Source organism: Branchiostoma floridae, chromosome 18 (genome assembly GCF_000003815.2).
Source record: "Branchiostoma floridae strain S238N-H82 chromosome 18, Bfl_VNyyK, whole genome shotgun sequence".
Lineage (NCBI taxonomy): Eukaryota > Metazoa > Chordata > Leptocardii > Amphioxiformes > Branchiostomatidae > Branchiostoma > Branchiostoma floridae.
The window spans coordinates 13,739,035-13,764,536 of record NC_049996.1 but is presented as its reverse complement, the minus strand read 5'-3'; the positions used below and the strand labels follow the sequence as shown (position 1 = coordinate 13,764,536).

General features: G+C 39.9%; 3 protein-coding genes across 3 annotated transcripts; all 3 read right to left on the bottom strand.

Moving 5' to 3' along the window:
• LOC118405433 (E-selectin-like) lies at positions 1–9,243 on the bottom strand. The gene is made up of 14 exons (XM_035804932.1): positions 9,198–9,243; positions 7,528–7,721; positions 6,594–7,065; positions 6,229–6,399; positions 5,469–5,639; positions 5,163–5,333; positions 3,918–4,055; positions 3,567–3,737; positions 3,125–3,295; positions 2,692–2,862; positions 2,322–2,587; positions 1,505–1,706; positions 1,151–1,321; positions 1–341 (listed from the first exon to the last, which is right to left on the bottom strand). Exons 1-14 carry the CDS (start codon positions 9,241–9,243, stop codon positions 1–3), a joined length of 2,856 nt encoding a protein of 951 aa, XP_035660825.1.
• Positions 9,244–14,611: 5,368 nt separating this feature from the next.
• LOC118405432 (P-selectin-like) lies at positions 14,612–17,159 on the bottom strand. Its single transcript, XM_035804930.1, has 3 exons — positions 16,899–17,159; positions 16,535–16,702; positions 14,612–14,910 (listed from the first exon to the last, which is right to left on the bottom strand). The coding sequence occupies exons 1-3, from the start codon at positions 17,134–17,136 to the stop codon at positions 14,612–14,614; spliced, it is 705 nt and encodes a 234-aa protein (XP_035660823.1). The 5' UTR covers positions 17,137–17,159.
• A 36-nt stretch (positions 17,160–17,195) lies between these two features.
• On the bottom strand, positions 17,196–23,328 carry LOC118405431 (sushi, von Willebrand factor type A, EGF and pentraxin domain-containing protein 1-like). The gene is made up of 6 exons (XM_035804929.1): positions 23,244–23,328; positions 21,536–21,723; positions 20,708–21,080; positions 20,408–20,545; positions 17,621–17,791; positions 17,196–17,221 (listed from the first exon to the last, which is right to left on the bottom strand). The coding sequence occupies exons 1-6, from the start codon at positions 23,326–23,328 to the stop codon at positions 17,196–17,198; spliced, it is 981 nt and encodes a 326-aa protein (XP_035660822.1).
• Positions 23,329–25,502: the final 2,174 nt, after the last annotated feature.

Sequence of the window (25,502 nt, the reverse complement as noted above, 5' to 3'; positions counted from 1 at the left end):
TTAACCCCAGCTTATCTTTCCTTCCCACCGTCTTTTCGTCTCTTTCCCCCTTTTTTCCATCTCTTCCGCCCTTTTTACCATCTCTTCCGCCCTTTTTTCCATCTGTTCCCCCCTTTTTTCCATCTTTTCTGCCCTTCTTTCCAACACTTCCACCCAGCTTTGATCCTCACCTTTGCAGGTGGGAACACTGCCGCTCCATGTACCGTCTGCCTGGCACCTGATGCTGTTCGCACCTACAAGTCTGTACCCACGGTTGCAGTTGAAGTAAGTCACTCCCCGGTAGAACGTGGAACCACTCTTGCCCCCATTGGCTGGACGCTTCGGTGTTGGGCACTGTACAGCTGAAGTATAGAATTGAAGAAATTAAACAATTATGATTAATGTGAAAAAGTCACCATTAAAAAAATCACTTCATCCTTAGGTGCCATCAGGCACTTAACAACTATACAAGTTCCTTTCCAGAATGACAGCATGACAGGGTGCGTTCGCCATGCTGAATTCCTGTGTCCTCCTTGATCATCATCTAAGTGCCAAGGACGGGCGGCCGTGCCTACGTAGGTCATATTCCATCATTCGTCTAGGTCATGGAAAAGTCAAACAGATGTAATGTTGTTGACTCTTCGAAGTATTCAAAGTATTGCATGAAGAAATATGTGGTTGTCAGGGATGTACCAAGGCATTGTGGGAAGTTTTACTATCAAGCCTTACGATGGTCTGATTTCTAGTCTACAAACTGTGGGTTTTGATAATGGTGCTATGTTCTTGGTAGATTCCCGGCCCTGGATGTCCGTTGTACAACAGTTGCAACATTACATGTTGTGTTTGGAGGCAACCATTTACTCTGTAATCTCAGCTAGTGTAATTAAATTAAAAATGATTCAGCTACCTTTGCATGTCGGAGACCCTCCACTCCAAGTGCCGTCAGACTGACAGATACGTGTAGAATTACCGACCAGCTTGTATCCTGGTTTACAGATGAAGATGGCCACGTCTCCGTAGTAGTTGGAGCTTGTCACCGCACCGTTTGTTTGACGTGTCATCACTTAGTTCTATAATTACCATATATAATGTTGTCTTTGGTGGCATCTGGGCAAAGGCTTGCCGTTTGTTATGCAATGTCAGCTAATGTTATCAAATATGATAAACCTACCTTTGCATGTTGGAGATCCTCCACTCCAAGTGCCGTCAGACTGACAGGTACGTGTAGAAGTACCGACCAACTTGTACCCTGTGTCACAAGTGAAGGTGGCCACGCTTCTGTAGGAGTTGGGGCTTTTCACAGCACCGTTTGCTGGGGGTGTCAGCGTTGGGCATCGTATAGCTGTATGGAGAAACAAAACAAGATGCCGTCCTCGAGTTACAAAACATTTCAAATGCATTTGCAAAATTTCTTAACTTTTTACGGACAGAAATCATCTCGTTTGAAGCACGCAAATAAACCCATTAAAGTAGTAGCTGTACTCGGGTACAATAACAAAGAGGGGATATTTAGTAAATGATTGACCTTCATCTCCGGTTTTCACACTTTCTCGTGGGATCAGACTCCGAGAAGCTTGACAGATGTACCTTTTGGTACGGCTGCACACAGTATCGACCCACATATGGGTACCAGTGCCTCCTGCCCAGTACTGTACACACCCTGCTCCTTTTGACCACCATGCTGACTTGAGGAACTGAGTTACCTTTGGCTCTCCTGGATTCCATCCCTAATGAAAAGATAGATAGTTCAATGTCAACAAATGTAAGATGATCCAGTTATATTTAATCTGTGTCCTTTTCTATACCCATTTCCTTTCTCGGAATGAAAATAAAGACTCAGATATTTACATAACCCAGCGAGGACAACAGTAGCAGAAACAGTGATGATAATGACTGGTAAGAACAACTATCATTGTAATTAGTTCTATGAACAATGACAATGATGATATTATCTATGGAGGTACTGTTTTGTGTGTGTCTTTCTGCTGTTGTGATTGTGTTTTCACATTTTTGTGGGAATCATAACAGAAAAATCTCTGTACATATTGTAACCATTATGATATTTGGCATTTGAGTTTTGAGAAGACCAAGTTTGTGTGTGTGTGCTTATGTCGAGAAAAAAATCATACTTTTATACACAAAGACACCTTTATACCAAAATAAGAATCAGGTAGAAGGATATGATATTGGTCTTTCAACAACCTTCGTCAGGAGACACAGATGTTGGAGTAATATCATTAAAGGACAGACAGCCCTGAAAGATAAATTATGTATTTAGGAATTAGGATTGTATATTGCCTTCTCAACTCTTAATCGACAGCACACAGGTGGTAATAACGTACCTTGTAGTCATGGTCGTCTAATCTAGACCCATCTGACCATTGCCAGATTCTGCCACGGCCATGCTTCAGACCGATCCAGAAGTCCTGAGACCTTCCAAACTTGCTGACCCAGTTTCTAAGCGAGACGTCCAATTCCTTCGTCTTGGGCATGGCTAGTGTGGCTTCCTCATTCTCACAGGCTGCCAGGGCGTCATCGTGGTTCTTCTTGTCACGAGAAACCCGGAAGCAGGTTTGAGCAAGCAATTGGTAGCCATTTCTGCATTCAGCTGAAAGTCCCACAGAGGAATTTTTAGTATACTATATTTCAGTAAACGTATCACTGGATACAAGTAGTTCTCAAACATTTTTCTATCTTTATTTTCTCGATTACCTGTACATGTTGGTGATTTCCCACTCCAAGTCCCGTCAGACTGACAGGTACGTGTAGAAGTACCGACCAGCTTGTATCCTGGGTTACAGATGAAGGTGATCACGCCCCCGTACGAGTTGGAGCCAGTCACGGCACCGTTTGATGGGAGTGGCAGCATGGTACATTGCGCAACTGTAAAGAAAGAAAAAATACCATCATTTGGTTACAAAACATTTCTGAACTTTCTACTGACAGACATCACGCAGCCATTAACCTACTAGTTTAGTCTGACATTATCATAGGATAGCTTTTATCCCAACCTTAATCAATTAGAATTAAATCACAGATTTCACACATGACAAAATCAACACCAAGGATATAGCTCCACAATGGCATCTGTAGGCGTGTATAGAAAATTTGTTTCATTTATCGGCATCCCTTCTTAATAACATACCTCTGCATGTTGGTGATCCTCCGCTCCAAGTCCCGTCAGACTGACAGGTAAGTGTAGAAGTACCGACCAGCTTGTATCCTGGGTTACAGGTGAAGGTGGCCCGGTGTCCGTAGGAGTTGGAGCCATACATTACACCGTTTGCTGGGGGTGTCAGCCTGGTACATTGTACAACTGTACAGAAAGAGACAAAAAATCCTATCATTTGGTTACAAAACATTTTTGAACATTCTGCTGACAGACATCACGCAGACATTACCTATTAATTTAGTCTGACATTATCATAGGACAGTTTTTTTTTAATCCCAACCTTAAGAAATCAAATCGCAGATTTCACATGACAGAATCAACACCAAGCATGTAGCTTCACAATGGCAGCTATGGGCGTGTATAGAATATTTGTTTCATTTATTGGCAATTCTTTTTTCCCTTCTTAATAACCTACTTTTGCATGTTGGAAAACCTCCGCTCCAAGTCCCGACAGACTGACAGGTACGTGTTGAAGTACCGACCAGCTTGTATCCTGGGTTACAGGCGAAGATGACCACGTCTCCGTAGGAGTTGGAGCCAGTCACGGCACCGTTTGTTGGGGGTGTCAGCTTTGGGCATCGTGTAGCTGTACAGAGAAACAAAACAAAATGACATCCTCGAGTTTTCTGAGCTTTTTACGGACAGAAATCATCTGGTTCAGTGCACGCAAATAAACGCATAAAGGTAGTAATTTTACTCGGGTAAAATAACAAAGAGGGGACTTTTTAGTAACCTTCGCATGTAGGAACCCTGTCACTCCATGTACCGTCTGCCTGGCAACTGGTACTTTTCGCCCCCACGAGTTTGTAACCGCGGTCACAGGTGAAACGAGTCGATCCTGGGTAGGATGTGGAACCTCTCTTGTCACCATTGGCTGGACACCTCAGTGTTGGGCATAGCACAGCTAGAATCGAATAAAATGAACAATTATGATTCATGTGATAGAGAAAAATTCACCACCACTAAAAATCAGTTCAACTTGGGCATGCCCTTTTATTATAACGCTGAGGTAACTGTGTGTAATTCAGAAGAATCATTATAAACGACTTATACAATACAAATACAGAAATCTAGTTTAGCACGTACATCAGTTGATTTACACTCTTTGTATACACTAAAGCTAAAAGATCACAACTTTACCTGTACCTTGGCAAGTAGGGACCTTGTCACTCCATGTACCGTCTTCCTGGCACCTGATGCTCTTTACACCTACAAGTTTGTGCCCGCGGTAACAGGTGAAGCGAGTCGATCCTTGATAGGACGTCGTGGATCCTATCATATAGCCAAAGGCTGGACGCCTCAGTGTTGGGCATTGCACAGCTGAAACATAGACCGACGAAAATTAACAATTCTGATGAACGGATATAGAAAAATTCACAACTAAAAAATCAGTTCATCCTTGGAGAGATGGCACAAGGCTCGTCACGAGGTACTGTCTAGCATGACAGAGCGGATTTTGTCCTCATTTTGGAATCATGGATGGCTATGCCTACGTGGGTCATATTCCATCGTTCTTCTAGGGTATGGAACTTTCCAATGGACGTAATGTTTTTGATTCTGTGAAATATTTATAGAATCCACGAAGTATTGTGTGATGAAATATATATCTGACAGGACTGCGTTCGACACCAAGCCTTAAAAAGTTTTGATTTATACTCAGCATAGAATTGGTGGGTGGGTTGGATAATGGCACTATATTCTTGGTAGATTCCCTGAAAAGGATGTTTGTAATGCATGTTTGGTGACATATAAGAACAGGCTTACTGTTTGCTCTGTAATGTTTGTTTCTTTTAACCTTGTTTATTCATGTAAGCTCAAATCGGCATGCAGACAGCTTTTCATTGAGGTCATGAGGGAAGAGGCAAGGGTCAGACAAAGTATATACAGTTTATATATATTCATTTTAAGTCCTAATAAGTTTATATACACAATTTATATACATGGTACAAAATACATAATAGTGAGAGATGCTACATAATGTCAACTAATGTTACCAATATGATAAACCTACCTGTGCATGTTGGAGATCCTCCACTCCAAGTGCCGTCAGACTGACAGGTACGTGTAGAAGTACCGACCAGCTTGTATCCTGGGTTACAGGTGAAGGTGGCCACGTCTCCGTACGAGTTGGAGCCAGTCACGGCACCGTTTTTTGGGGGTGTCCGCTTGGTACATTGAACAGCTGTGCAGAGGAGACAAAATGACATCACCTAGTTATATAATTACAATATATGATGTTGTGTTTGGTGGCATCTGGGCAAAGGCTTGCCGTTTGTTATGTAATGTCAGCTAATGTTATCAAATATGATAAACCTACCTGTACATGTTGGAGAACCTCCGCTCCAAGTCCCGTCAGACTGACAGGTACGTGTAGAAGTACCGACCAGCTTGTATCCTGGGTTACAGGTGAAGGTGGCCACGTCTCCGTAGGAGTTGGAGCCAGTCACGGCACCGTTTGCTGGGGATGTCAGCTTGGTACATTTTATAGCTGTAAAACAGAGAGGGGCAAAACAAATGCCATCATTTGGTTACAAAACATTTCATGGACATTTACATTGTTTCTGAACATTTTAATGACAGAAATCATGCGGCCAGTTATATTTTATTTAGTCTGAAATTATAATATAGTAGTTTTTTATCCCAATCTTGATAAAATTAAACCTAAATATGGATGTTATACAGAAAGACCAAATGACATTGAAGGCTTTAAATTGCATTTACACCATACAGAAACCATCTGACCATGTGCCTTTACTTTGAATGCTCATATTCAGATAGATAGATATGGTATAGAAATAGCTACCGTGTGAGGTAAAACCATATATGTAGAGGAGCAACCCCATCGATAATATTGTTCAACTTGGTCATGCCCTTTTATCATAACGCTCAAGTGCCCTTTTATTATAACGCTAAGGTATAAAAGTAGATAATCAGACCTGTGGGATACATATGTGTTAAAATTCAGTATAAATCATTTAAAACAATGCAAATACAGAAGTCTGGTTTAACATGGACATATGTCGATATGCATTATTCCGTACAACGAAGCTACAAAAAGATCAAAACCTTACATGTACCTTGGCAAGTAGGAACCCTGTCACTCCATGTACCGTCTTCCTGGCACCTGATGCTCTTTACACCTACAGGAGTGTACCCACGAACACAGGTGAAGTATGTCACTCCCTGGTAGGAATTGGCCCCTCTCATGATGCCATTGGTTGGTGGTTTCAGTGACGTGCATTGTACAACTGAAACAAAGATTTGAAAAAAAAGGGCGAAATTTACACCAGGTATATATCAGGGAAGCAACTAAGTCTAAGAGGTGAATTTTAAACGTATCATACAGAATACATAATATCCAAAAAATCATGTACTCCCATATATACAGCATGTATATTTGTTTCATTTATTGGCAATTCATTTTCTCTTCTGTTTAACCTACTTTTGCATGTTGGTGGTTTCCCACTCCAAGTCCCGTCAGACTGACAGGTACGTGTAGAAGTACCGAACAGCTTGTATCCTGGGTTACAGGTGAAGGTGGCCACGTCTCTGTAGGAGTTGGAGCCAGTCACGGCACCGTTTCCTGGGGGTGGCAGCTTTGAACACTTCGATGCTGTTGTCACCCTCGGCGGGGTGGTTGTCACCTGTTGCAGGCTGGTTGTCATATTTGGCAGTGTGGTTGTCACCTGTGGCGGTATGGTTGTCACTTGTAGCGGTTTGGTTGTAACTTCTAGCGGTTTGGTTGTCACCTGTGGTTGGGTGGTTTTCATCTGTAGCGGTTTGGTTGTCAGTTGTAGCGGTTTGATTGCCACCTGTGACAGTGTGGTTGTCACCTGTGACAGTGTGGTTGTCACCTGTGGCAGTGTGGTTGTAACCCGCGACATTGTAGCTGTCACAACGTTATGACTGGCAGCCTGTGGAGGTAAACATTCTAATGGTATCATTTAATTTCTGACTTATTGAAAAAGAGAACGCAGTGTGTATTTTATACTTCTACTTGTAAAAGCAGAATCAACTATCCAAAGCATGGTCTCCGATGTCGTTGCTGTTCCAGCAGCCAATCGTAGAAACATTCTGGTTCTTTTTTTTTATATACTAGGGCCAACAAATTAGATCGGATGGTGTGGCCTTCTGATACTAGTCAGTAATTTTTCATGACTTACTTTTCTAAAAGAGAAAATTCTTTTAGTAGGTACATTATTTTGTTTATGCTGTCCGTGTGATAAAGAAAGTAATCCGTTCATAGACAAAGAATTAACTTTAAAGACTGATAGAATGGAAGATTAAGTTGAAGCTCTTTGTGATAGGATAATCTATCTGGCCTGGGCATAAACTACTAAAGGATTCAATGTCTACATTAAGAGTCTTAAACTAACCATATGCATGTTTATGTCAGCCTGCCTGTTCGGTGTGACAGTAAGGTACATGACGACACCAGCCATGGTGAGAACAGCTCCTGCGGCTACCAAGGCAACCGCTGCCATAGTGATGATGGTAAACACACGGTAACGCGAAATTGCCATCTTGCAGCTTGTAGCAAACCCAGACGTGTTTGCCGCATCGTTGGTATCTGTAAAAAATACAATACATATCATTAATATAATCACATTTGTGCAGGTAGAGCTATTCTTTTTTGCATGATGGATTTTTACGTGGAAGATATGTGGTGTTGACATAAGGGTACATTGATTTGATTTAATTTATTTTGCACAATTTTTGAAAAAAAAAAGATAACATAACACAAATTAAAGGATGAAAGAACGTGCAGGGAGAGAAAAAGCCTCATGGCTTATACATGCTCTTCCCCCCAAAAGTAACAAATTCGGGCCTCCTTGTTCCTTTCTGTGGATCTGCAGGGTCGTTGCTGCATTTTTTTGCGTATCAGTTTGAATATCATGAGAACCCCTAAATGGATTGCCATGATATTTGGTACGATGGTATGCGATGTGTTTTTGGCCCCCTGGCGGTTGTCCTTGGTAGTGTAGAACGGTGTTGTGGTACTGCAGGATCATTTCTAAAAATATGTCTACCCCCTGTTTTTGGTTGAGTCCATGTGACAACAGCCGCTGCCAGCACTGTTATATGAAGCTATAACACAAGGTGGATATTCATCTGTTTTTTGTCCCGTAATCTGGGTCAAATCTGCATAATTTATGAGTAATTTATCTCGTTTCAGTGTTTTCGCCACTTCTTCTCAATTCCAAATGCTATCTGCCACGAAAGAAAGACCAATGACATAATATACAACGATCGGAAAGAAGTACCAAGAGCAATTTCTAAATGCAATTAAGCATTGTTTATAGCTTTAAGAATCTTGTATTTATTTGTCTATCTATTTTTGTATTATTTTACCAGGATAATCTCCCATCAGTGACTGGCACATACCATACAATGCAATATTTACCTAGCACAACATATCGTCAAATACAGCAAATATGTCCTTACTCATGTCCATAATCATGTCGCACAATTGTCTTGCACAGTTTTTGTTAATGTTTTATGGATAATGCAATTTTCACATGTAGGGAAAGCTGTGTATTACAGCTTTCTGCACCTCTATATGCAAATGTTCTTTTCCCAGATTCTAGTTTGATCGATGGCCTAAACACTCGGCCACCGAAGCCACTTCACAAGACACAAACCTAGACATGGCCCCACAACTAACGCTACTTTTAACCTTAGAATTATACTGAAAGGTAAAGAAATGTGAAAACGTAAAATTGAGTAACCTTTGTTGACATCTTGGCTTGAATGTGATACCGGCATAATGATGGTGATACCGGTATATCAATCTTTCGGGTACACTTCACAAGATACAAACCTAGACATAGACCCACAAATAACGCTACCTTTAACATAGAATTATATGCAGAAGTAAACAAGTACAGTACAAGCCGCTTAGTTGCACGGCCTATTTGCCAGTTAATTTCGTGCAATTATCCGGCTGGTGCAATAATGCGAAGTTATCTAGCTGTGATGTGTGTGTTTATCCGTTGTGCAACTAACTGGCTTCTACTGTAATCTGAAAACGTAGAATGTAACTAACCTTTGTTGACATCTTGTCTTGGAGACGGTCTTTCCGGAATAGCCATCTTTCCGGTATCTCTACTCGGCGTCCCCCTGTTCCTCTCTGTATGGGCTCATCAGCTATCGAGAAACAGGGCGAGTGCCAAAGGACTCCGTGTAGCTCACGGGAGAGCTTAGCCTGAATAGCCCATGTCTGGCTGACTGTAAGTCATACACAGGAAATTAATGATTTTAGATAACCATCCAGACACGTTTTACTGACCTAAGTAAAAGTGGCCCGCCAACGCAAGAACAAAGGCCTGGAATTTGTAATAAGTTCTTGAAAGCCGGTCATCATCATATCTGTAAACACGGCAGTTGAAAGTGCTGGCAAACACAATCTAGACTACATGTATGTGTAATGTATATGTATGTGTAAAAACACAACCTAGACTACTTATCGAGGCTAGCCAGATGAATAAGTGAATGACTGACAGCTTCTGCATATGAATCCTCGAGCTCTAAATGTTAGGAGTCAGCAACGTATTTACTGACTTTTGCCACAATGTACCCACACTTTTTTTGCGTCATGTTTAATGATCATTCCTAAAATGGGGGTCCTGTGTTCGAGGAGGTGCCTCATACATACATATGGGCAATTATTATTATTGATATTGATTGTTAGCCCTTGTATTGAAAATAAAATGCTAAATTGAATGATATAGCACTTAATTGTGTAAAATAAATATAGTTTCATACTAACAGTAAATTCATTATCATCTCAACTCATCCGGGTAAGAGACATTTTCAAAACGTACCCATTTATGCATACGGAGCTTTTTTTTGTTTTCAAAAACACTTCACTCAACTTTTGGATAAGAGTGTTTGTAACTGGTAAGCAGTCACAAATATCAATGCCACTTTCAAATAATGAGTCTATGGAGAAGTTCTGGATTTTATGATAAGAATTACGCAATTTTATTTTTCTGAGAGCTACCTCATACCCATTATATAGCTCACTTCAAACATAAACCGAGTCACCTTTAGAAGGCCTTTAAAGATTGGCTGTCTTCTTATTTCTTTCAAAAACAACCATGATCATAAAGCACTGCTATATACACAAAAAGTGTTTCATATCAGTTTGTTGAATAGATCAAAGCAGGTTTCCAACGTTTGATATTGTAAGATTAAGAATCGTAATAGTCTGGGGAGCTTTCAGACAACGCGCAAGCATTGATTAGCTGTTTTGAAAGTATGAATGTCTGTTGGGCGGATACAAATCCTGGTGCTGAAAACTATCCACACACAGGCAGTATATAGTAGAGTAGATTGGCCGACATGCTGAATAATAGTTAAAAACTTGAACTGTGTAGCTCCAGTTGTCTTACTTTAGGGATGAATCTACTCTTCTATATGCATTCACACACAGGCAAATACACCTGTCCCTGGTGCTGAACGCCATCAAACAGTAATTTCTCATCATCTTATCCCACAATATATTCAAGCTATATGAGCTTGAAGAAGTATATTACATAAGATTTTAAGAGAACGATGATCTATATTTTCAAAATTCCATCACCACGAAACTAGGCATATATATATATATATATATATATATATATATATAATTTGAATGAGTAACTGGTAAAAAGACCTAAATGTCTCAGCTAGAAAAAAGACTGTAAGGGATAGGCAGCCATTAGTGTCAATGACACTTTAAACGTCGTTAGAGAAAATATACATTTTTCGGAGAACTGCTTAATAATCATTGCCTAGCCCACGTCAGACCTAGAATGATCCGCCCTTTGAAGCCTTTGTACAAAGTTTAGATTGGCAATTTCGATGAATTTTCATTTGCAGAAAATAATACCAGTCGCAACAAACAAGCATGTAAATGAAAAGACAAAGATGAAAGCTTGTTTTGCAGTTTTAGTTAGATTTAACATTGTAATAGTCTGAGGAGCTTCCAGACAGCACGTGCTTCTGGATTGATTTACGTTGCGAACGTAAATTGCTAAAAAAGTTGTTTACGAAGAAAAAGTGAGATGGACAATGAATCATTTTAGATGCTTATTGATCTCTTGATGCCCCAACTAAGAGCAGATGTCTATCACATGATAATCATTATCGTTTGACAAGGACGGCCTTAACCCTATTCAGACCGGGGTTTTTTTGTCATCCCTGGACCGGAGGGGGGGGGGGGGGGGGGCTTTTGAGGCCCTCCACTTTTAAGTCCTATAACTCTAAAACGACGTGCCGTAGGGCCACCAAATTTTCAGAACATAATGTCGACATAATATCTGACAAGTATGTGACGTTTAACGTTGTGTTGACGTAAGATGACGTAATTATGACGTCATCAATTTGATTATATTGGTCGGACCCATGAAAAAATGGTATTCTCAGAAAACTTCAAGCTATGCTACAAAAATGTAACAACAAGTGCAGATAACAGAATAATAATGTTTATTACGACTTGCGTTGCCAATAGCAACATCAAAGACGTCAAAATGACGTCATAAAATGACGTCATGCACATCTGAGATACGAGTTGGGCTCCGCCATATTATATCCACCACCTTGAATTTTTAAAAATACTTTTTTTGCAACAAATAACCACAAAGTGCAATGGAAATAGACTAGATTCATTCATTTCGATGGTTTTTGATGAAAAAATACCAGGTGGTTACAAATTTTAAGGGATAATTAGCTTATTATTCTTGATCTGGCCATACGGTCCGCCATCTTGGATTTTGGGCTGATGACGTCATCAAATTAGCATAATTTATGGATATATAATTATGAAAGATATGCTAAATAATTTAAGATTTTATTTATGTAACAAAATAGCAGTAATATAGCAAATAAATGTGAAAAATACATTGTTAGAACGAAAAATAGTGATTTTTGGCAAAACTGCCTGTCAACAAACGGTTGCTATGGCAACACGAAAAAATGGAAAATTTGTCAAACTTCGTGAAATTGTTGCCAACCATATTTTAGAAAAACTCACCAAATTTGGTTGCTCTAGCGTAAGCCGTTCTGGCGTTATAGGACATCAAAGTTAGCGCAGGCCTCAAAAGCCCCCCCCCCCCGTCTGAATAGGGTTAAGCTCTAAGATAAAAGGGGCCTAAAGTTATCTTTGTACTTTACTTGCACACAATATAATGCATTATAGGGCGAGCCTAATGATATGGCATTGTGTGTGAGTAGCTTGACAAAAGGCTAGAGGGGAAACATTTTGCATTTTCTAAAATGTTGTCTGTGTAGTTGTGTACACTTGTAATTGCAAAGTCATATCGACATGCCAAACTTGAGTTGATTTTGCTGGACTAAACAATTAAAGCGGTTGACAAATGAACTGGAATTTTTTCTTTTAATTTTATTACGTAATGATAATGCTTGACATTGCTATTTCTATCACGTGTTGGCACGTTTTTAAACTGCTACAATATTTCTGAAGTCTTATAACCAAAATAAACATAGATAATTCCATGTTGCTTTAAATGTTATCATTTGTGTTTATGTATCCATGATAACTTTTTCCATATTACTTGTAATGAAATGACAGTCTTTAAACCCCTTACTCTGACTGAATGAATTAAATACATGAAAGATTCACGTGACAACATTCTGAGTGAATTGAAAACATAGGTTATGATATGATATTATATAACCATAATGTTTCAAATGCGTAAATGGACAAACTAAAGTTGCCATTTATACAACTTTTGTAGATTGTTGATAAGTTATACAAATACCATTACAACAACTACGTTGAAATAGCAATACTATTTACATGATAAACAAAGAAATGTCAAAGCAAGTGATGTTACAAATAAAAGTAGGTAAATCAATGTATATGTAGGCCATGTATGACATGCCATGCCACAACTCACAAAAAGCAAGAAAACCCAAAATGAAAGATTTAAGGTAAACTTAATACATCGAGACTACTGAATGCACTCTGCAGCCATTCAATTGCTAATTGGGCCATCTCCATATCAAGCGACCCACCAACCTTTAATCCTGTAAAAATGGTCAATATGTTCTTATGAAGTGCTATTTCTATGACACTTGACAAATGTACATTTTTTCCTCAACAAGTTGGCCAAACTCTAAAAACGCATAGAACACATAATGGGTCCAACTAATGTCCTGGTGTTTTTACATTCCATTGTGTTATGCTGAGTTAGTATTAATGAGCTTATTACAAACACTACTTTCATTGTACTCATTTGCTAAACACTTTCCGAAATGCTGCAAGATTTGTGAACTTTTCCATAGTTTGGCAAGTTATTAAATGTGGCGTTATAACGGTGTTTTGAAGGATATGTTCAATTTGGATTATAACGTCATGTTGGTGTATAGTACTTCTATTAGAACCACAACATTTTACCACATATCATTCATTCAAGAAGATAAATAAACGTTGCATACAAATGTAGCAACAGAATAACAGTTGCTCTATTTCCATATCAAGCTAAGCAACACCTACGGCTGGAAGCCACTCTCTCTCTCTCTCTCTCTCTCTCTCCCTCCCCTCTCTCTCTCTCTCTCTCTCTCTCTCTCTCTCTCTCTCTCTCTCTCTCTCTCTCTCTGTTTTTATGCACTTCAATCTTACCGTTTTCCTGAAAACCACAAGTTTGACTTGGGAGATTTTAAGCTTTTCCCGCCTTCCTCTCCGGTTGTCATATTTTTCCGTGGTATTAGTCGACCCTAGAAGCCTGACAGATGTACCTTCTGCTATAACTGCATTCAGCATCGTCCCACATATAAGTACCAGTGCGCCCTACACATTTTTTTTACTGACCACCATGCCGAGTTGACGAAATCAGATGCCGCTGGCTCTCCTGGATTCCATCCCTAGCCAAAGAAAATAGATGATCTAATAACAAATAATATAACATAATCCAGTCAACTTTAATCTGACTGTGTCCTTTTCTATAACCCATTTCATTTCTTGGACTGAAAATAATGACTCTGAGATTTTTACACAAACCTGCGACGACATCACTAGCAATAACAGTGATGGTGATGACTAGTAAGAACAACAAAATATTATTTTAATTAGTCCTATGAACGATGACAATGATGCTTTTCTCTATGGAGGTACTGTTTTGTGTGTGTTTTTCTGTTGTTGTGATTGTGTTTTCACATATTTGTGGGAAGCATACAGAAAAATCTCTGTAAATATTGTAACCATTATGATATTTGGCATTTTGGTAGTTGAGTTTTGAGAAGACCAAGTTTGTGTGTGTGTGCTATGTCGAGCAAAAACATACTTTTTATACACAAAGACACTTTTATACCAAAATAAGAATCAGGTAGAAGGATATAATATTGGTCTTTCAAAAACCTTTGCCAGGAGACACAGAATATTGTTGGAGTAATATCATTAAAGGTAAGACGGCACTGAAGGATAAATTATGTATTTAGGAAGCAACTCAACTCTTAATCAACAGCACACAGGTCGTAATAACGTACCTTGTAGTCATGTTTTCCTATGTGAGACCCGTCTTCCCATTGCCAGATTTTGACAGGAACTTGCTTCAGACCGATCCAGAAGAAAGCAGACTTTCCAAACTTGCTGACCCAGTTTCTCAGCGAGACGTCCAACTCCCTCGTCTTGGGCATGGCTAGCGTGGTTCCCTCCTTCTCACAGGCCGCCTGGGCGTCATCGTTGTTCTTTTTGTCGCGAGAAACCCGGAAACAGGTTTGAGCAAGCAATTGGTAGCCATTTCTGCATTCAGCTGAAAGTGTCACAAAGGACTTTTAGTTCTCTTTTTTTCTGTATGGATGGATTGAATGGATTCCTGTATCTTTATTTCACCTCAGAGGCCTGTGTAATCAACATTCACTTGGCATCTGATTATGTTATATCAAATCAAACTGCCTGTCACTCAAAAACTCTTCTGATGTTCCAAATGAAGAAGTGTAAAAGATAAATTTCTAGCATATCTGTTAATTAAGACTCAGGAGATTATTTTTGCTTGATTTTTTTTTACTTTTTTCCGACCGTTTTTTTCTTACCATCAGAAAAGGCGTCTAACGTAAGTCCCTCAGTAAAGAAATGAAGTTTACCTGTCATTCCTTTGTGAACAACAGCTTTTGTATGTATCTATGTATCTGTGTGTGTGTGTGTGTGTGTGTGTGTGTGTGTGTGTGTGTGTGTGTGTGTGTGTGTGTGTGTGTGTGTGTAGAAGACCAGCATAACTTGAGAACGCTTAAATGGATTGTATTGATATTTAGTTTGTAGGGAGGTCTTGATGAGACATGATTAGATTTTGAGCCACCAGAGCAACTTGTTACGATACTGCAGCGGAATTTGCTGTTTTGATATCTCGAGTTTTGCACATGCTGTTGTCTTGATATTTGAGCGATAGATAGCTCATGGGGCTGAGAGTGTAGGTCTGTGCCCCTAGCGGCTTCTTGTGGAACTGCAGGGCCGGTTTAGTGTCAAACTTTGAAAGGGAATAAGTCATGATGGGGTTGACGGATCGTCATGATTTTTGGTATGTAGGTAGCTTAAGTGATGCATCATATAGTTAAATGTTCTGAATCTGATCCCATTGTGGTAAATAGTAGGATTTTCTTACTAGTGGCATTTGAAGGTTATGTAAAGGTAAACATCATTGAACATTAATTAAGCAAATGATGACCTCATTTTCATAAATCATGAGAAATGCTATGAATGCCTTCTTATTATCTGACCATAGATTGTGTACATCTGTTATTTTGGGAGAGAAGATGACCAACTAATATGATTTATGCAAATGAGGGCCACATTTGCATAATTCATGACAGGCATAACTAATACACCAGTTGTAAAGGTTAATTATAAGATCATTTGGCGAAGGTATGGGGTCGTGGAACTCCAGTTTAACATTAGATAATTTTCAATTGCCTCTATATCTCACCTTCAATATAGACATGCAAAGCGTACTTTATTTCAGTAAAAGTAGCATTGGAAACAAGTTCTCAAACACCTGTGCATGTTGGTGATTTTCCACTCCAAATGCCGTCAGACTGACAAGTACGTGTAGGATTACAATCTTTTATGTGCTAAAGTGAATATCTAGCATACCTGTCTTTCTGTAGTCGACACAAGTCTTACAGTCGCAGTGGGATGCGGTGTTGCCGCACCAGTATGCATTGGAGCAGCATGGCTTCAAACCCCCCAGGTTGCATTCAGCAGGGTTACCGTCTTCAGCGGGGAAAGCCTGCCCGCAACGCCAATCTTCACGCCACTTTTTAGGGGCTATAAGGAAAAATGCAGTAAGTTATGTAAGGCTTCTCTCTACAACAATCATTAGTAATACAAACAGAGGTCAACCTTCAGGCTAGATACTGTTGGTTCTTTTCTCTTCTAATTACCTCTGCATGTTGGAGACCCTCCACTCCAAGTCCCGCCAGACTGACAGGTACGTGTAGAAGTACCGACCAGCTTGTATCCTGGGTCACACTTGAAGGTCACGTCTCTGTAGGAGTTGGAGCTTTTCACAGCACCGTTTTCTGGTGGTGTCAGCGTCGGGCATCGTATAGCTGTACGGAGAAACAAAACAAAATGATGTCCTCGAGTTATGAAACATTTCAAATACATTTGCACAATTTTAAAACTTTTTCAGAAATCATCAGGTTCAATATACGTAAAGCAACACATTGAGGTAGTAATTGTACTTGGGTCAGTCAATTACAAAGATGGGAGCATTGTAGTGAGTAATAGACGTAAGATGCTTACCTTTGCAGGTGGGAACCCTGTCACTCCATGTACCGTCTGCCTGGCACCTGATCTTCTTTGCACCCACAAGGTTGTACACGCGGTCACAGGTGAAGCGCAAAGATCCTCGGTAGGACTTGGAGCCTCTCATATTGCCATTGGTTGGACCCCTCAGTGTTGGGCATCGCACAGCTGAAACGTAGAATCGAAGAAAATGAACAACGATGAAATTTATAGGAGCCAACTTTTCGATGACCATTTGTCATCTTCGTCAGGGTTATACTGACTGGTTTACAATACTTTACGGTTGGGACTGCATCATCTAGTTCCAGTGCACTGTGAACCTGTAACACACAGCTCCAGTGCACTGTAAACCTGTAACACCCAGCTCCAGTGCACTGTGAACCTGTAACACCCAGCTCCAGTGCACTGTGAACTTGTAACACCCAGCTCCAGTGCACTGTGAACCTGTAACACCCAGCTCCAGTGCACTGTGAACCTGTAACACCCAGCTCCAGTGCACTGTGAACCTGTAACACCCAGCTCCAGTGCACTGTGAACCTGTAACACCCAGCTCCAGTACACTGTGAACCTGTAACACCCAGCTCCAGTGCACTGTCAGTATAGCCCTGACGAAGATGACAGATGGTCATCGAAACGTTGCCTCTTTGTAAATTTCATGGTTGTGCAAAAAGAACTTTGTGATTAAATGTCAGCTAATGTTATTAATCTAATAAACCTACCTCTGCATGTTGATGATCCTCCACTCCAAGTCCCGTCAGACTGACAGGTACGTGTAGAAGTACCGACCAGCTTGTATCCTGGGTTACAGGTGAAGGTGGCCACGTCTCCGTAGGAGTTGTAGACGCTCACGGCACCGTTTCTTGGGGGTGTCAGTCTGGTACATTGTACAGCTGTACAGAGAGAGGCAAAATGTCATCATTAAGTTACTAAATATTTCATAGGAATTTAGATTGTTTCTAAACATTCTACTGACAGAAATCTTAAGGTCAGGTACCTTTTGGTTTAGTCTGAAGTTATCATAGTTTTTATCGCAATCTTGATCAAATTAATGCTACAACTGGATGTTGTACAGAAAGACAAAATGACATTCTTAAATAACGAAGGCCTTAAATGGCATTTGCATGATACATAAATCACCTATCTTTAGCTTGAATCCTCATGATAATATAGTTAGATATAGAAATAGGTAAAATGTGAGGTAAACCACGTGTAGAAGAAGCAAACCCAACGACAATATTGTTCAATTTTTATCATAACGCTCAGGTAACTGTATAATACAGTATAAGTCATTCAAAAATGTGTATGCGCAATACAAATGAAGAAATCTGGTTTAGCATGGACACAAGTTAATATGCATTATTCCATACACTGATGTTACAGACAGTAAAAGTCTCTGGGCCACTTTGAAAACACTCTTACCGAGTCAAGCCAAACAACCTGTTAATGTCCCCAAACAACAACAAAAAAGTATTGCAAACATATTTAATACTTACTTTACTTCAATTGGCTCTAAACTTGCTGCAGCGTTCACTGGTGCGTACAGAGCAGTCTTAGGACCCGCACAGTTTTCTTTTAAATTCACAAACATCTCCACTGAGTTCACATACAAGCAGCTCATGAGCATTCCTTTGGGAAAAAGCACTGGTCTGGATGGAGTGAGCAGTAGGCTCATCAGACATGCTGCCCCAATCATAGCAGGACCTCTCACTCACATTTACAACTTATCCCTAACTACAGGCGAAGTTCCAAAGGACTGGAAGAGAGCCAAGGTTACATCTCTGTTCAAAGACGGGGACAAAACCAGTTGTAGCAACTACAGACCAATTTCAGTCCTACCAACGTTTATGAAAATTTTTGAGAAAGCTATACATACACAAGTATACACTTACTGTAAGGACCACAAAATACTGAACAGTTTTCAGTCTGGTTTTAGGCCCGCACACTCAACCACTACAACCCTGGTTCATGTTACTGACTCCATCATTGAAAATATGGAGAAGGGTCTTGTTACCGGAGCAATCTTTCTTGATCTCAAGAAAGCTTTTGATACGGTATGCCATAAGATCCTCCTACTCAAGCTAAGAATGTATGGGGTACAAGATAAGGAACTGACATGGTTTTGTTCTTATCTGACAAGCCGATACCAGACTATTGTCGTAAATGGAGTCCAGAGTGACTTTCTTGAAGTCACTGTTGGTGTCCCCCAAGGCTCGGTTCTCGGGCCACTCTTGTTTATACTGTACATTAATAATTTGCCAGATTATATATCACACGGACAGGTTGTGTTGTATGCTGATGATACTGCACTTTTCTATGCATCTAAAACAGTGAGGGATGTGAATACTTGTCTGAATGCCGACCTTCGTAGTATCGAAACATGGTTACACACAAATAAATTGACACTCAATGTTACTAAATGTAAAGCAATGCTCTTCGGCACAGCGCGTAGGCTGCATTCAAGTACAGAGCAACTGTCAACCACTCTTTCTGGCACCAGTTTGGAAGTTGTCACTAGCTTTAAGTATCTGGGCGTTTGGCTTGATCCTTGCTTAACATTGGAAGTCCATATTGACAAGTTATGTAATGCAGTCTCGTCAAGACTGGGAGTCTTACGGCGCCTAATTCCTTGTCTACCACAGCGCACTCTTGTTATGTTATTCAACTCCATGGTTTTGCCTAAAATGGACTATTGCGATGTAATTTGGGGTAATTGTGGTAAATGTCTATCCGATAGACTACAAAAACTCCAGAACCGGGCAGCTAGGCTTATTCTTGGTTTGAAATACACCCATCATGTTGGCGTTGATGAGCTATCTGCTTTGGGCTGGAAAACCTTAACATCCAGGAGAAACTTGCACCTGCTACAATCAATGTACAAGGCAGTTAACAATGAACTTCCTGATTACATCAATAGTTTTCAAAGGACTTCTGACTCTCACAGCTACCCCACCCGACACAGTCAGAACCTATGCCTCAAACTACCCCTTGTACGTTTGGAATGTGGGAAGCGCAAGTTCTCTTATAGAGGTATTACTGCATGGAACAGTCTTCCACCATCTGTAAAGACCTGCACGTCAAAATCTACCTTCAGAACCAAATGCAGGGCTTGGCTAGCCTGACCTCTGACCACTCAATGAAACTGACAACTTGATAGTATTTATTTTGTTATTATTATTATTGTTTTCTTTAGTTTCGTACCATTATTTTCATTCATCATTTGTATTGATATCATCATCACTAGCAGCATCTATTGTTATGGTTAGTATTATTGTTGACATCAGTTTCATTACTATTGTTATTTAATCTATCGCTGTCTATTCATGTTTGCCTATGTTTGTGATGAATATGTTTAATTTCTTTTTATGTAACACGCAGGGCTCCACTGAAAAGCAGTGCAAGAACACTGAGCTTGGACCACCCTGGATAAAGATTACAGAAATAAAATAAACAAAAGATCAAAACTTTATCTGTACCTTTGCAAGTAGGAACCCTGTTACTCCATGTACCGTCTGCCCGGCACTTGATGCTTTTCGCACCTACAACAGAGTGTCCGCGGGTACAGCTGAAGTATGTCACTCCCCGGTAGGACTTGGTCCCTTCCATGATGACATTGACTGAAGGTTTTAGTGTCGGGCATTGTACAACTGAAACACATATTTCAAATAAATAGCAAATGCATAGAGACAAAGGTGCACCTGAAACTACAAAAACAATATACAAAATGATATGCCCTGGTTTATACGTCGTATGTCATACACACTATTCTATTATATATTGGGAATACACGTCTCTTCTTGATAACCTACTTTTGCATGCTGGAGACCCTCCACTCCAAGTCCCGTCAGACTGACAGGTACGTGTAGAAGTACCGACCAGCTTGTATCCTGGGTTACAGGTGAAGATGGTCACGTCTCTGTAGGAGTTGGAGCCAGTCACGGCACCGTTTGTTGGAGGTGTCAGCTTTGAGCACTGCGATGATGTTGTCACCCAAGGCAGTGTGGTTGTCACCTGTTGCAGGGTGGTTGTCATCCATGGCAGTGTGGTTGTCACCTGTGGCAGTGTGGTTGTCACCTGTTGCAGGGTGGTTGTCATCTGCGGCAGGGTGGTTGTCATCCATGACAGGGTGGTTGTCATCTGTGGCAGTGTTGCTGTCACAACGTTATGACTGGCAGCCTGCACCTGCAAATGTTAACATTCTGGTGTTCATTTAACATAACATTCAATTACTGACTACTTGAAAAATAGAACGTAGTCTATATTTCAGACTTTTGCTTGCAGAAGCAACTTTCCATAAGCAGATTAAGATAAGCTCAGTCTATAACCACTTTGAGTTGCATTTATCCTATGTCGTTGCTGGCAACTTTATTCTATATCCAATGACCATCAAATAAAACTGGTGTGGCCTTCTGAAACTTGTGATTAAAAGTACATGTAGATTTTACAAGGCTTTTTTTGTGATTTGCTTTTCTAAAATAATTGTTTATGATGTCATTGTGATAAACAATTCATTTATAGGCAAAGAAGTAAATGTAAAACTTGAATCTCTTGGTGATAAATGATTTTGTGGCCTGGTAATAAAACTACTGGTAAAATCGCAATTGATTCACTGAGTACTTTAGAAGTCTTAAACTAACCACGTTTATGTCAGCCTGCCTGTTCGGTGTGACAGTAAGGTACATGACGACACCAGCCATGGTGATAACAGCTCCTGCGGCTACCAAGGCAACCGCTGCCATGGTGATGATGGTCAACAGATGGTAACTCGAAATTGCCATCTTGAAGCGTGTAGCTAATCCATCAATATTTGCCGCATCGTTGGTATCTATAAAAAGCAATAAATAGTTTCTTTATCGTCAATGTAATCACATTTCTTCAGATATATAGATTTATTCTTTTTTGCAAGATGTATTTCTATGTGGACGATTTGTAACGTTGACATAAGGGTACATTTGGGCCTCCTAGTTGTTTCTATGGATCTGCAGGGTCGTTGTTGTGGTTTTCTTTGCGTATCCGTTTGAACCTCTGGTTTTGGTACGTGGGTAGGCGATTTTACCGTGTTTTTGCACCCTCCCTCCCCCCCCCCCCCTAGTGTTTAACATCTGTAGTGTAAAAGGGTGTTGTGGAACTGCAGGATCATTTCTAAAAATATGTCCACCCCCTGTTTTTGGTTTAGTCCATGTGACTACAGCCGCCGTCGGTATTGCTATATGAAGCTTATTGCTAACACAAGGTTGATAATCATCTGTTTTTGTCCCGTAATCTGGGTCAAATATGCATCATTTATGAGGCATGTTTATAATTTCAGCGTTTTCCAAATACAAGGCTTCAAAACATACAACTTATAATGGAAATAAGGTCCCCATTTGCATGTGTGATGCAAAATATGCCATAATTCCAAAGAGTTTAATGGTGGGTACATACTTGTGACTTTTGTAACCTACTTAATCGTGAAAGTCACCATGCATGATGAAATATAAGAAAACGAAGACAAGTTCATTTAAAAACGCACTACTGCAGTTTCCGGAGCAAGCTACTTTAGGCTACAACACTTCGTCATAATGTCAAATGCTATCTGCCACCAAAGGAAGACCAGTGAAAAACTATACAATGTTCCGAAGCACCAAGATCTTCCCACATACCGAATATCCTACTTAGGACTTGCTGCATTTTTTTAAATTCATAAAGGCATAAACAATGTATCCAGAGCGCCACCGGTTGTTGCCCCATGTACACAGCATATTAGAGTCGTTTGCGGTGTTTAGGCAGACCCGCCAAAACGTAGAACGGAACCAACCTTTGTTGACATTTTGGCCTGAAGTTGATACCGGCTTATCAATCTTTCGGGTACCACTAATTTGAGTCACTTCGCAAGACAGAAACCTAGACATACTCCAATAACTAACGCTACATTTGGCATATACTTAGATGCAGAGGTAAACAAGAAATCTGAAAACAACAGGCGACAGTATAATTCCGGACGAACACTTTATTCCGGAAAACGTTAATAATTTCAAAATAGATTAACCGGGCGAATTTAATCTAATATTTGTAGGTATGGCATAGCAAAGGATAATGAATATGTAAGTTGCACGTCTCCATGAAGAAAGCCAATTCTGCAGAATTCTGGGGATTCTGCCAGAATTCTGGGAACCTGAGCCAGAATCCTGCAGACCTTTCTTTGTGGAGACATATAATTGCAACCTATATATTCATTATCCTTTGATATATCATACCTGCAAATATTAATTCATCTGGCTAATCTATTCTGAAATTATTAAGGTTTTCCGGAATTAGAGTGTCCCGAATTATACTGTCACCTGCTAAACGTAGAATAGAACTAACCTTTGCCGACATCTTGGCTTGAAGATGATGCCGGTTTATCCATCTTTCCGGTATCTCCTCTCTGCGTTCCCCTGTTCCTCTCCATTTGTGCTCATCAGCTAGCGAGCAACAGAGCGAGTGCTAAGCGACTCCGTGTAGCTCACGAGAGAGCTTAGCCTGAATAACTCAAAATGTCTGGCTGACTGTAAGTCATACACAGAAAAAGTAATGATATCGGAAAACTATCCAGGCACGTTTCACTGACCTACGTAAAAACAGTGCAAGAAGAAAGGCCTGGAATTTTTCAATAAGGTCTTGAAAGCCGGTCGGCATTGTAACTGTAAACACGGCAGTTGAAAGTGCCGGCAAACGCAATCTAGACTACAATCAGACCAAGCAGATGAAATGTAGTGATTGATTGACAGCTCATTCATGTGTATTCTCGAGCTCTAGATATTCAGGACTCAAGCAACGTACTGACTTTTGGAACAAGGTACCAATGATGGTTTTGATTTTTTTATGACGAATTTCATAACGAATGATGATATTATCCCCATGAAGGACCCATCTTTACGGAACCATGTAATTCCCTCATTTGATGGAGGCTGGGTAGAAGAAAATTGTATGAAGTCTTTTGTTAGTTACAACCTCAACGCGACATTACAAACACATGGACGATCATTGTCATTGCTATTTACTCAATAATACTCCTTGTATCGAAATAAAATGCTAGATTGAATAATATAGCACTTGATTATGTAAAATAAATATAGTTTTTTACTTATAATAATCTATTATCATCATAACTCATCCTGGTAAGAATGATCTTATAACAATATACGACATAATTATGTAAGTGCTACCACTACATATCCATGGAACTAGTGTATATACAAGAATGATACACATTGTCAACTAAACCTTACGAAGATCATTTTCAAAACGTTTTTTTTTAATCTTGCCTCAACTTCTGGATAAGACTGTTTGTAACTGTTAAGCAGTCAGAAATATCAAAGACACTTTCAAATAATGAGTCTGTGGAGAAGCCATGGATCTCATGGTGAGAATTTTATTTTTCTGGGAACTGCTTCATACCTCACATAGCTCACTTCAAGCATAACCTTTAGAAGGCTTATAAGATCGTGTGTGTTGCAATGTTGGCGGTTTTTCTTTTTTTTTTCAGAAAACAATCATGACTATACACAAACTGGTGCTTCATATCAGTAAGTTAGGAGAGTTTGATATTGTCAGATTAAAACCGTAGTAGTCTGGGGAGATTTCAGACAATACGTGCGCATTGATTGTTTTGCGCAGTGAATGGAAACTTTAAATGCCTTTTTGAGCAAATGCAAGAAAAGTTGTTTACCAAACAAAAAACTGATATGGACCTCTTGAGACAAAGCAATCTTATAGCTAACTCAATAACGCCAATGTGGTGGAACGTTTCCTATTCCAACCTTTAACAGCACTGAATAAGATGCAAAACACTTTTATGAATGCTGCATCTTCTGAGCAAGAGTCAAGACTTGGAAACTTTACCGAACCTAGCTAAATGCTTGTAGTATAAATCTTTTGCAACAAGTTGGATAAATGAGCAGCAAAAATCGCAGATTGATCCAGATTATGTTTGCTAAAATGCTTACATTGAATTTATGGTCCTGCTATGACTAGTTATGAATGTCAGCAATAAATGTATACCAGTTCAATAGATCTGGAAACACGCAACAGAGACAAATAAAATTCTGCATTCTAATTGGATACTGAGCTTGTCTGCTATATGGGTTATTGGCACAGGGGGTCATTGACTCCGCATGATATCACAAATAAACCCGCAAATTGTGAGAACACTGCCGCAAATTAACCCACAGGTACACGTTTGCATGCACACGATAATTGACCTTTGATCGCGACAAAAAAATAAAACGGCCACACAAGGCTACACAAGTCCAATTTTCCACTACATGATCTTAAGCTACATGTACAAAACATAACATAAAATGACAACTACGTATCGTGAACTGTTGAACATTAACGTAGAAGTCTGAAACGCATGCAGCTCCAAATGTGCTTTCCTTATATCGGTGAACCCATCTAACTACCATTGTAATCACTATGCAATACCAATGAAAGTCCACACACCAAGCGCTTAAGCATGCCGTGTTAAAGATTAACAATTGGGCCCTACGCTAACACGGAAACGATTTGAGGAACACGACGCTGTTGTTTCCAACTTCTGAAACCAACAGTTCTTCTCTTTCATGCTAGTAGCTGTTTGACATA

Excerpts from the sequence above, each read along its gene's own strand:
- LOC118405431 (XM_035804929.1), bottom strand. The coding sequence starts at position 23,328 with ATGGAGAGGAACAGGGGAACGCAGAGAGGAGATACCGGAAAGATGGAT. Across the intron at positions 21,081-21,535 it reads GGCAGGCTGACATAAACGTG|GTGCAGGCTGCCAGTCATAA; the intron begins GTTAGTTTAAGA and ends TAACATTTGCAG. Across the intron at positions 20,546-20,707 it reads AGGGTCTCCAGCATGCAAAA|TTGTACAATGCCCGACACTA; the intron begins GTAGGTTATCAA and ends TATGTGTTTCAG.
- LOC118405432 (XM_035804930.1), bottom strand. The coding sequence starts at position 17,136 with ATGGTCATCGAAAAGTTGGCTCCTATAAATTTCATCGTTGTTCATTTT. Across the intron at positions 16,703-16,898 it reads CAGGGTTCCCACCTGCAAAG|CTATACGATGCCCGACGCTG; the intron begins GTAAGCATCTTA and ends TTCTCCGTACAG. Across the intron at positions 14,911-16,534 it reads AGGGTCTCCAACATGCAGAG|CTGAATGCAGAAATGGCTAC; the intron begins GTAATTAGAAGA and ends TGACACTTTCAG.
- LOC118405433 (XM_035804932.1), bottom strand. The coding sequence starts at position 9,243 with ATGGCTATTCCGGAAAGACCGTCTCCAAGACAAGATGTCAACAAAG. Across the intron at positions 7,066-7,527 it reads CTGACATAAACATGCATATG|GCTGCCAGTCATAACGTTGT; the intron begins GTTAGTTTAAGA and ends TTACCTCCACAG. Across the intron at positions 2,863-3,124 it reads AGGATCACCAACATGCAGAG|TTGCGCAATGTACCATGCTG; the intron begins GTATGTTATTAA and ends CTTTCTTTACAG.